This window comes from Chiloscyllium plagiosum, unplaced genomic scaffold, assembly GCF_037043375.1.
Source record: "Chiloscyllium plagiosum isolate Xiang-an unplaced genomic scaffold, Cpla_swu_hap1 HiC_scaffold_41, whole genome shotgun sequence".
NCBI lineage: Eukaryota > Metazoa > Chordata > Chondrichthyes > Orectolobiformes > Hemiscylliidae > Chiloscyllium > Chiloscyllium plagiosum.
In genome coordinates this window covers 28,902,243-28,914,462 of record NW_028270179.1, presented here as the reverse complement: position 1 = coordinate 28,914,462, position 12,220 = coordinate 28,902,243, and the positions used below count along the sequence as shown (strand labels likewise).

The 12,220-nt window shown below is 40.6% G+C and overlaps 1 protein-coding gene across 1 annotated transcript; it reads left to right on the top strand.

Annotated features, from left to right (window-relative positions):
• Positions 1 to 6,283: 6,283 nt before the first annotated feature.
• LOC148138200 (putative G protein-coupled receptor 139) lies at positions 6,284 to 8,888 on the top strand. The gene is made up of 2 exons (XM_087981881.1): positions 6,284 to 6,353; positions 7,978 to 8,888. Exons 1-2 carry the CDS (start codon positions 6,284 to 6,286, stop codon positions 8,886 to 8,888), a joined length of 981 nt encoding a protein of 326 aa, XP_087838007.1.
• Positions 8,889 to 12,220: the final 3,332 nt, after the last annotated feature.

Genomic DNA, 12,220 nt, shown 5'->3' with positions numbered 1-12,220 from the left:
GCAAGAAGTAGTCTTCTTCATGATTAATGCTGGTTAGATTCCTCCAGTCTGCATATACTTTGAAGTGCCCCCTTTTCTGACTGCATTACCAAATTATGGTCAGATGCATGGCAGATGCAGTTTAATGTGGATAAATGTATTGTTATCCACTTTGGTGGCAAGAACAAGAAGGCAGATTACTACCTAAATGGAATCAATTTAGGTAAAGGGGCAGTACAGAGAGATCTGGGTGTTCTTGTACACCAGTCAATGAAGGTAAGCATGCAGGTACAGCAGGTAATGAAGAAGGCTAATAGCATGCTGGCATTCATAACAAGAGGGATTGAGTATAGAAGCAAAGAGGCTCTTCCGCAGCAGTACAGGACGCTGGTGAGACCCCACCTGGAGTACTGTGTGCAGTTCTGGTCTCCAAATTTGAGGAAAGACATTCTGGCTATTGAGGGAGTGCAGTGTAGGTTCACGAGGTCAATTCCTGGAATGGCGGGATTACCTTACACTGAAAGACTGGAGCGACTGGGCTTGTATACCCTTACGTTTAGAAGACTGAGAGGGGATCTGATTGAGACATATAAGATTATTAAAGGATTGGACACTCTGGAGGCAGGAAACATGCTTCCGCTGATTGGTGAGTGCCAAACCAGAGGACACAGCTTAAAAATACAGGGTAGACCATTTAGGACAGAGATGAGGAGAAACGTCTTCACCCAGAGAGTGGTGGCTGTGTGGAATACTCTGCCCCAGAGGGCAGTGGAGGCCCAGTCTCTGGATTCATTTAAGAAAGAGTTGGATAGAGCTCTCAAGGATAGTGGAATCAATGGTTATGGAGATAAGGCAGGAACAGGATACTGATTAAGGATGATCAGACATGATCATGTTGAATGGTGGTGCAGGCTCTAAGGGCAGAATGGCCTTCTCCTGCACCTATTATCTATTAAACAATTTACCTGCGAAGGTAAGATTTACATGTGTAGGCCAGGAGAGCAGGTAAAGATGTTACGGTATTATGACATATTGAATCATGTCCATCTTTGATTTTGACAGGTGACAAGATATACAAATCAGAAGGACTATTGCCAGAAAAAGTGCTGGTGCATGGAATCCATAGTGAGACGGTAAGTGGTCAGTTATGCATAGTGAGGTTATAGTTTTCAGTGAAAAGTCAAGTAGTTGATGTAGGAACATTGGAAGAACTCTCAGTTCCAAGGAATATAATTTGTCCTTGCTGACGATAAGGAAGTTCACAGGTAGGAGTGCTGCCAACATTGGTGGAAAAGCCAGTGGAAAAAAAAATAGGCGATTGAGTTATTATAAGAAGGAGGTCTTGGGGATTTTTTCAATCACAAATTCAAAAAGCCTTCATTTGAAATGCGAGGAGGAATCAATTAACACATAGGAGAAACCTGTCGTAGAATTTTCAGATGCTACGTTTGATTGAATGGATGGGACAAAACAAGAACACGAAGCAGAAAAAAAATCAAAAACCCACATTTTTGCTCGCGGAGTTAACGTTTTAGTGTTATTTCCAGTGATATGTGAACGTTCAGAAGCGAGGTTTAGTGGATCTTATAAAGTCGAAATGAAATTGAGTGACGTGAGCGACTTGTTAAGGACTCGTGTCAGAAATAAATCTCAGAGGATGTCACGTGAATGCGGTCAAAATTTATTTTGACTGAGAAGAAAAGCAAAAGGAGATTGTGCTACTGCTAGCAAGACACAGTTGAAACTCAAGTTCAGAGAATTCGGAATTAGACAGTCTTCAAATTTAATTGAACAATAAGGAATTTGGCAAAAATTGTGAAATATCATTGAGTTACTTTCCAGAGGGAAATCGAAATGGCATGGAAGAGTTATTGCTATCTCTTGTGGGAAAATGTGGGAATCTGCTGGGAAGTGCTAATCGAATTATGCATGATCTAGATATAGGAAATGCTGTTCCAATTAAACAACATTTGTTTAGTGGACGTAACCCCATGAAGTTGGCACAATTAAAAAAAAATGAAGACATGCTCCAAGACAACATAATCGAAGTGAGTTGCATTGATTGGAGCTCACACATGGCAGCGGTGCCAAACCCAGACCGCATGAATGTTATGTAAATCTTGTATGCCAAGTCAATGCAGTTACAAAGGATGATTCATATTCGATTCCACATTTGGTTTACTTTATTGAACAAGTGGGACACGCAACTCATATTTCTAAGAGGATGCTGGTAGGTACCACTATCAGAAAGAGCAAAGACAAATGTGACTTTTGAAACACAGAATGTACTGCATCAATTTGTCATGAAGAGTGAGCAGCCACATTTCAAAGACAAACCAATAAAATATTTTTTGGATTAACCAATTGCGTGGTATACATCAAGGAACTGGTTACTTTCAGGCAAAAATGGAAGGACCATTTGCAGTATTCAACAGAGGTGTCCATTTGAATTTGGGAGTTAGGCTTTGCGAGAAACAGGCAAAGAGTGAATTGGCCAAGACCCAAGACACGTTCCTGGGGCCTTGTTACCAGGCATGACAATTTGATCAAAGTAATTAGGAAGGTTGCGATGCCAGTAACGAAGACAGATGTTGTACGATTCCTGGGATTGAGTGTGTTTATCAGAAATTTGTACTGAACTTTAGCGGTGCGGCTGCTGCACTCATTGCCTTGCCAAAAACATGCAAGACGTTTCAATGGATGGTAGATTGTCAGAAGCCATGTGACAGTCTGAACACTGTGTGACTCACTGCCCCTGTATGAGCCAAATCTAATTATGCAAAGGCATTCAAGGTGGCTATCGTTGTGAGTCATGTGGGTGTTGGTGCTGTACCCTTACAAGAAGATGACGAGAAGATAGAAAGGCCTATCTGACATTTCTCCATGAAAATGAACACTCATCTGCAGAAATTTTCGAAACTTGACGAGGAGGCTTTGAGCTTGGTGTTGGCCTTGCAACATTTCAATGTTAATAATGACGGTAACGTGTCTGAGACAGTCATATATACGGATTATAATCTGGTCAAGTTTTCTCAAAACTTTAGGGACAAAAACCCAGAGTGTTTAGGTTGAGATTATGGTAGCAGCCATTCAATCTAAACATCGTGCATGTTGCAAGACGACAAAACGTTATTGCTGGTACGTTGTGGAACGTTGTGTGAATAAAAATCAAATGCGTTTGATGGAAGGAGTAAACAGTCTGAAATAGAATATAGTCGTAAATGTTTGCATGGTTATACTCAATGTAATTACACGTATGTCACGTACCAGCAGAGTAAGACTGATGTTTTTACAAATGAAGCCATTTTTGTATATTGACGATTCGCTTTTGGTGTCACATTTAAAATATTATTTTGTCGTGTCGTTTTATTTTAAAAGAGTTTGTAAAAGCAGAGGCGCAGTAATATTTCAGAAAGAGGCTAGTTTAACAATGGCAGGGGAGTGGCCAGTTCTCCCAGTTCGGGTATATTCGAGATTAGTTTATTTCCAGCAGTAAAGCTGCTGGTGGCAGCAGCAGAACCTATTGCAGCTATTCCAAGTTAGATGTTTGCTGGCTGGCATTCTGTCTAAAATCTGTTTGGAAGATGTTTCCTGTTGTCTGTAAGAAACTGTGTCTGAATTTGCAGTTTCTCAAGGGGTGTGTTTATGGTATGTTACAGACATTTCAACAGTTTGTTCGTTATGGGGCGGTATGGTGCTCAGTGTTTAGCACTGCTGCCTCACAGCACCATTGACCCAGGTTCGACTCTTGCCTTGGGCAACTGTCTGTGTTGACTTTGCATAATCTCCCCGTTTTTTCCGGTGTGCTCCGGTTTCCTCACACAACCCAAAGTTGTGAAGACTCGGTGAATTGACCACGATCAATTGCCCATGGTGTTCAGGGATGAATAGGCTAGGTACATTAGTCAGCGGTAAATGTACAGTAATAGGGGAATATGTCTGGTTGGGATTCTCTTCAGAGTGGCAGCATGGGCTTCCTGGGCCAAAGAAACTATTTGCACACTGCCGGGATTGTATGATCAAGTTGCTGCATCAAGTTCGATTAGCTTTCAAAGAGCTACGTTATATTAAACTCTACGTTTTCAATCTGAATATGATCCTTCACAGAAACATTAGTTACATGGCCAGCCTCATTGTACTCCTTCTATTTCTGTGCCCGCTTCTATTCGGTCAGTAGGAAAACATTCCCCAATACCAGTTCCAGTCTCGCTTCCACTTCCGATGGGCTATGCTGCATATAAGATTTAATTTGAAGTAAATGCAACTGGCGCAGCTAAAAGCAGCTCCCCGCCTTAACCCCAGCTGGAAGGGAGCCCCATCAATACGGAGAAAGTTAAAACCATCCATGACAACAACAGTGTTATTTTCGCTTATTTCCACAATCTGACTGCATATGTCTTCCTTTGTTTCCAGCTGTCAGCGTGGCGGTCTGCTGTACAATCCCAAAATTGTGGTTGAATTATTTCAACTGCTGATTTCTAACCATGAAGCCCCGCTCAAGATCATTCATGGTGGTCTCCCTTAACTCAGTAGTGGTATGCTCCTTCACCAGTAACGCAACTGTCTTCCCACTTCTGATTCCTCCTTTGTTTCATCTAAAATATCGATAAAACAGAAGCTGTGAGTGCCTTCCCTCTTTCAAAAATATCTTTGTGATAGCAACGCCATTGTATTTGCATGTATGAGGCGAGACTCTTAGTTCATCCAGTTTGTCTGGGAGACGTGTTGCATCAAAGCAAATATATTATCAGCCTTCAATTGAACTGAGATTCGCAAACTTCCTCTGACTGCTCGTCAAATTAGCTATATTAGCCTTGCCTCAAGCTCTTCTCCAGTCTCTTTCCGTACTGACCTGAACCTTAGCTTCCTGCCTGACCGTTCCCACCAGACCAGTTTAAACCTACCGAGTGACAGTATGAAACCTCTCTGACAGTATTTTGATGCCCATCTAGTTTCGGTGAAAGTCATCTTTGTTGTACACATCCCACCATCTCTGAAAGGCATCCTAGTGATTTACAAATGTTAAGTTAAATCCCTCCCAATCACGCACCTGTTCATCAATCATGTGCTCAATGTACGACCTCTCCGTTCCAGGCCTCAGTCCCAGGTGTGTGAGGGTGCTGCACTTTTAAAAAAGTTTATATTGTCCTTTTTTTTCAGAGGGATCATAAAGTCATGGTATCCGACATGTCTGAGCGTATATAAGTTAAGAAACTTTTAAGTTTAAAAAGCATTTGCATAATTTGAAGGGAGTGGCCAGTTCTCAATCTCAGATATCTCTATTTTGTTTTGTTTTTAACTGTCCGGCTGTTCAGAGCTGTTTGTCTTTTTAGCCTGGGAGATCAAAAGGAACAGATACATTGGAAGAAGGTTCCATGCAAAATCTCTCCGCCATCTCTCTGTCCTGAATGAACCTGTGTCTGATTTTACCTTTTAGCCAAGGGGGTGTGAATGGATACTTGTGCAGATGTTTCGAACAGCATCATCAGGTTGGGATAGTCTGTAGCCTGGTAGTTTAAGTTATTCTATATTCTGCTCTCTTTTGTCTGTGTTTTATTTCTTCCTCTGTAAATACATTCTGTTTCGTTTCTAACTGAGGGGTTTTGACCAACTGCATCATTCCGGGAATATCCACAACACGCCTGCATAAAACAACTAGATATGTTAGGGCTTAGGCTTCCTTCTTGAAATGCTCTGAGGGGACTGGCCTTGTTCAAACCAAATGGCAAGAAGAGTAATCCTGAGATTACCACCCAGAGCTTTAGTTTCCTACCTGACTCTCTAGATTGTCTTTACAGGTCTTCCTACTTATGTCATTTGCGCCAATGTAGGCAATGACCACTATCTCGCTGCCCTCCCATTTTACGATGCACCGAAGTCCCATTTGCATCTTTTTGCACCAACACAGCAACGAATTTCAAAGTTATAAATAAAGGTAAATAATCTGTCAAAGTAGGATTTATTCTGGAATTTGCCTTGTGTTGACATTTGCTACGGTATTAATAGTTTCAAAGGTTTAAATATATTGACATCCCATAAATTCCTTCTGTAACGTGTTTAAAAACTTTAACCACTCTATCTCACATACTCAGCTTCTTTTTTCACTCAAGCACGATCTGTTCCATTAGTTGCTATTGCGGGAAGATAGCTGCATGAATGTGTTTTCCTCCAATAAGGGTTATACGAAGTACAAATGATGATCAGAAATAATTGTGTCTCCAGTGGCGAACATCAGATATAAATAGGTACACCGTTTTCCTTATTTCAGAAGCCAGAAGAAAGCAATTCAGTCTTCTGATTGAAAATGCATGCTCCTGCAAAATCGCTGATATTTTTAATCTATTACTCTGCCCTTGCAGCTTTCGGAGTACCAGGTAAGTTACGAGAATACAGTATATTTGACATATTGATATTTAAACTTGTGTTCGCAAAAAGAAATTCTCAGTTGTTTGATAAACTTGTAAATTAATCATTGGAACAATGGAATAAGTTTACATCTTTTTTTTGTTCATGCATTCAAAAATAAAGTTAGCTCACTCTCCGAGACAGTGAGCAATGGCAATCAATGGTATTCATTCTCGTTTCGAAGGATCTGCTTAAAATCCCAATCTGGTTCCCTCAGATATTTAGTACAGTTCTATTCGCACTCATATCTCTTTTTGTATTTCACTCGATTCCTTTATGAGCACTTTTCATTTCTAGACTTTGTTTTGTAAATTTTTGTGAGATATATGTCAGTATGCATTACCTAGCCCCCCGATTGCCTTCATGTATTAAGTTGAAAGTTTAAATCAGTGCAGTTCATTTTATGATACACACCGAAATCTTATGAGGGAAGGAGTTACAGAATATTGACATGGCAGCCCTGAAGGACAGGTAATATGTTTCCAAGTCTCGGTGATGATTAGCTTGCAGTGGACCTTACAGGTGCCACTTTTCCCAGTGATATGCTGTCTTTGCTCTTCTTTCGGGTAGTGGTCAGGATTTAGAGGATTCTCTCACAGCAGTCCTTGTGAATTTCTGCAGTGCGTATGGTCTACTTACAGACATGCTCTATATTCTATTACTCTATACTTCTAAGCTGAAAAATGCGTTGCTGGAAAAGCGCAGCAGGTCAGGCAGCATCCAAGCAGCAGGAGAATCGACGTTTCGGGCATAAACCCTTCTTCAGGAATCATGCCCGAAACGTCGATTCTCCTGCTCCTTGGATGCTGCCTGACTTGCTGCACGTTTCCAGTAACACATTTTTCAGCTCTGATCTCCAGCATCTGCAGTCCTCACTTTCTCCTACTCAAAACATCAAGTCAACGTTGCATTGCACATGTCTGCCTTGCAGAAAATGTGCAAGTATTGGAATTTATCGAATCAGCTCCTCAATCATGCACAATATTGTTTCTTTTCAGCTGGCAATTCCGTGGCACTTTTGTGGCACGAGCATTTGCCACTTACCAGTCCTAAAGCAAATCTATGTGTTTTAGAATCTGATGAGCTGTAGATGACATTGAACTTTGGGCATTCATAATGTCCCAATTCTGGCTTTAAGTTGGTGGAAAGAACGTTTACCTCTGAGCCGAAGAGGTGAGTTTCTTGTTTCTAAGTCTATTGTTATTGTTTACTATGATCAGATATGACTCAAACTGCTTTCTGTAACCATTGTAGCATCGTTACTCTGTCTACTTGGATCTGAAAAGGAGTTCAATTCCTTATGTTTGTATCTCATAGGAAGTTTCAAAACATAAAGTCCCTGAAATAGTTCGCATCCTGGGTTCAATTATTATTTGTAACAGACATTCTTGGCAAGAAACCTTTAAAATTGCATGAATAAAAGACGTATTTTCATGTTTAAATCCAGCATATATAGACCAAATTTTGTTATATCGCTTCGCCGAATTAACAGTGTCATTTTTTCTATTTCCTCTGTCTGCCTGTATGACGCTGTCTCTGATTGTACGACTGTCCCGCTCACACTCGTTTTCTTTGGCACTTTGTCTCTTACAGCCAATTTGGTGACGATAGTGTTACTTTCCCGAGGAAGATGTGGCCTTTCAGGATGCATCACCCGATACCTTGTATCTATGGCAGCAATGGATCTCCTTGTTATTGTCGTTGCAGTGATTTTAAGTCGGCTTTTGGCAATTTATTTTCCAGCTAGTTTACTGAATACCACAACAGGATGCCGTCTGATAATTCTTCTCATCTACTGTTCCCGAAACTGCTCTGTCTGGTTGACTGTTGCTTTCACCTTTGATCGGTTCGTAACCATTTGCTACCAGAAGCTGAAAACGAGATACTGCACAGAAAAAGTAGCATCTGTAGTTATAGGAATAGTGTGTTTGCTGTGCTGTTTGATAAACATTCCATTTTGTTTCATCCATGAGCCCTTATATATAATTGATAAAATAGGCTGGTACTGCAGCATAAAAGATGTCTATTACACTTCAGTTGCATGGAGATTGTTTGAAACGTTTGACCGCATTCAAACACCATGCCTCCCTTTCCTCCTTATTTTGCTGCTTAATGCAGTAACTGTCAGACACATTATAGTTGCCACGAAAGCCCGCAGGAGACTCCGATCCAACAACAATGAAATGAGTAAACATGACACAGAAATGGAGAGCAGGAGAAAGTCAATCATTTTATTATTTGCCATTTCAGGCAGTTTCCTCCTTTTATGGATGTTGTACATTTTACATTTTCTACGTGTGCAAATTTCAGGCGACAGCTATTCGATCGGTTCCAATCTAAATGACACAAAATTTATCCTGCAGGAAAGCGCATATATGCTACAACTCTTAAGTTCATGTACAAATACTTGTATTTATGCAGTGGCACAGACGAAATTCAGAGGTCAATTGAAAGATGCTTTCACATACTTATTTAAGGTTATTACAAAATGTAATAAACAGTGATTGCAGCTGAATAACTTGATGTGACTGTAACACTTCAATGAACCCACAGACAGCACCATAAATCTGTAGCGCAGCAACTATGACATGTGTATCATCACGATGCCCAGGCTTGTTAATTTATACGAATTACAGACAAATCAACCTACTGCGTTAAATCTTCGTGGCAGCCAATTGTGAAGAAATTGTTTCTCAACATTTAGTCTCTGCTCCCTGGCCCAAAACATCACGACAAGGAGATTTCCTTTTGAAACGGAATTGATTGACGCCTGTTTAAATTCTGAATGAGAGGATACTCTTTTGTCTCTGTCATAACTAGTGACCAACAGTAGGTGGTTTTTTTGCTAAATTGCGTAAATGCACATTTGCTCACCAAGATTGCTTCTTTTAAAAAACGTCAGAAATAAAACAAAAGCTTACTGTTCTGTCTTGATATTCTTGGGGCTTCATGTCAAAGAAACTAAAGAGAAACTGTTCGCATTATAACTCGTATGCACGCATCTGTCAAGCAACATGTGTTAAGGTCGACATTAAAATTCCAATTAATGCAATATTCGCTAATAATAAAAAATAAATTCCAGGTATTGAGACATTTTCTCATTTTCCCCTTATTATATGGAGGTGCCCGTGGTAGAGTCTAGTGAACAAAGTCAAAAACCACGTGACACCGCGTTATGGAAAGCACAAGCAATCACATAAATGCACATGCGCACACATAAAACGTCAGAAAAAGAAAATAACTTTAAGATTCTATCTTTACTTTATTGAGGCTTAATATGTGTGAAATACGAGAGAAAATGATCGACATATACGTCGTGCGCACATATCTGCCAAGTGTCATGTTAAGGTCGATATTAAAGATCCATTGATAGAACATTCGCTAATAATAATAAACAAATTAACATTTCCAGCTCCCGAGACACTTTCTCATTTTCCCCTTAATATGTGGAGGTGCTGGTGGTGGACTTTGGTGGACCAAGCCAAATATCACATGACACAGGGTTATAGTCCAACTGGTTTATTTAAAACCCTAAGCTTTGGGAGCTAAATGTCTGAGGAAGGAGTGGGATCTCTGAAAGCTTGCAATTTCAAATAATCCGGTTGGACGAAAACCCGGTGTCTAAGGATATTTGACTTTCCCTTTAATAACCATTAGTCAGCTGTGTCACCAAAAATTAATTATGTTTTGGAATTTGACGCAGCCAACAAAAAGAGTAAAAATGTGTAACATTTCCCAATCCATTAATGTCATTAGGAGCTTAGACACATTTCAAATACTTATTTGGCAACATTTGTTCAGCAGGAGGAGAAACCCTCGTAGGTTTCTTGACATGAAGTGAGGTGTTGTCTCGAATACACTGAAAGCTTTCTCTCACCATCGTATTTTTTCAAAAACTCTTCCGACAGATACTATGGCAAAGTACAGAAATATTTGTATTACCTTACCTTCTAACTCAATGAGGCTGTGATATTTGCACTTCGTGGACTCCAATCGATTGCAGCAGTCCATTTCTTCAATTTTGGAGGTTTTGAATTGAGGAAGGGTTTGGGAAGTCCAAAGTAATAATATAAAACAGCTGACTGTAGCTGCTGGTGGTCAAACAACACAGTCCAAGTTTATGAAAACAGAAAATCCACAGGGTAGTGTCATAGAGTCATAGAGATGTACAGCATGGAAACAACCCCTTCGGTTCAACCTGTCCTTGCCGACCAGATATCCCAACCCAATCTAGTCCCACCTGACAGCACCTGGCCCATATCATTCCAAACCCTTCCTATTCATATACCCATCCAAATGCCTCTTATCGAAACATATTTAGATGTAATGAATGATCGTCCTTCCATTAAAGTAGGAATCGTTGCTTCTAGCGACACAACGTGACAGCCAAAGTGGTAGCACTTACTAGAAAAAAGTTGATAATCGAGAGTACAAGACCGGCGGAGTAGGATACTCCAAGGGGAGCTCCTCTGCTATTTTATGTTCCCTTCTTTTGTTTCCCCCCATTTTTTCCCTTTGGGTCTCTGGGCGGCTCTCAGCCTGCCTTAGCAGCCTGGTATCTCAGCAGGTCATGGCGGTCCCTGCCTGCTCTGTCAGCGGTTCATAGTGGTCCGAGCCTCGTCGCTCATTAGCTCATGGTGGTCCCGGCTTCGTCTCCCAGCGGCTTAAGGGGGTCCCAGCTTTCTCTCTCAGCAGCTCATGGCGGTCTTAACCTGTTGTTTTAGGGGCTCACGGAAGTTCCAGCCTGTCGTCTCGGCGGCTCATAGCGTTCCCAGCCTATTATCAGCGGTTCATGGCGTCTCTCAGCCTGGTGTTTGGGCGGCTCATGGCTGGGTGGTTTTCAGCGGCTCATGGTTACTCTCAGCCTGGTCTCTCGGCAGAATATCAGCTGATCTCTAAGCGGTTTATGGCAGTATCTTTTCTGCAGTTTCAGTAGCAGTGACGGTTATGTGTCGGGTTGGTGTTGAGGACAGACAGCTGATCGAGATAAGCGCAGGAGTCATCAAAGACTGTTGAACGTTCAACTTATTCCTTTATCATTCTCGTTGAAAGTACGATTTTTTAATTTAAACTATTGTCGATTCCTTTACCTTTCTTATGTTCTATGAAGTAATACTTAGCTGTTTAATTATTGTTTCTCTTACTACTTTTTTACCTGAGTTTCCTTTTTTGATTCATGGTAATTGGTAACGAAAATAGCGTCATTGTTACAACATGAGATAATTTTCACGGTTACCCTGTAATTCTATGCTTGATTACAAGTGATATCAATATCTAAAAAGATGAAATGTTCAGCACGAATTAGAACATGAATCGTTTGCAACTGTAAGTATGACATGCTCTTTCAAGATTCGAAGACTTATTTAAGTTTTGTCAATGAAATTGCACTTAAAGTGAGGGCAATACTCACAGCCCACGGTAGTACTGATTCAAAATTTGTTCATTCAAAAAAAGCGTCTTCAGAATTTCGGTCATGGAATCAAAGGGCATCAGGACAGGCAGGATAGTGGAGTTGTCACTACAGCCAAATCATCCCAGATCTTATCAAATTCGGGAACTGGTGCAGTGGGCCAGACAACTTACATCTTTTTTTTTTTCAACTCATCCAGTTGCATTTTATTCTGATAGTTTTACAAATAAAAAAAGGTAATTTTCCCAAATGTGCCGGAGTTAGATATTGGGAAAATCAACAATCTTTCATTCAAAATTGCCACCTATTCACAAACAATGGAGTGAAATGTTGTTGGGGTGTCTGGAATTGTGAGTTTGACATTATAATGAATCAGCAATGATTTTACCGAAAGACAGTGCAAGCTAGAGTTACGTTGCTTCCAAC

Coding starts and splice junctions, on each gene's coding strand:
- LOC148138200 (XM_087981881.1), top strand. CDS start 6,284: ATGCATGCTCCTGCAAAATCGCTGATATTTTTAATCTATTACTCTGCC. Junction 6,354..7,977: donor TGCAGCTTTCGGAGTACCAG/GTAAGTTACGAG, acceptor TGTCTCTTACAG/CCAATTTGGTGACGATAGTG.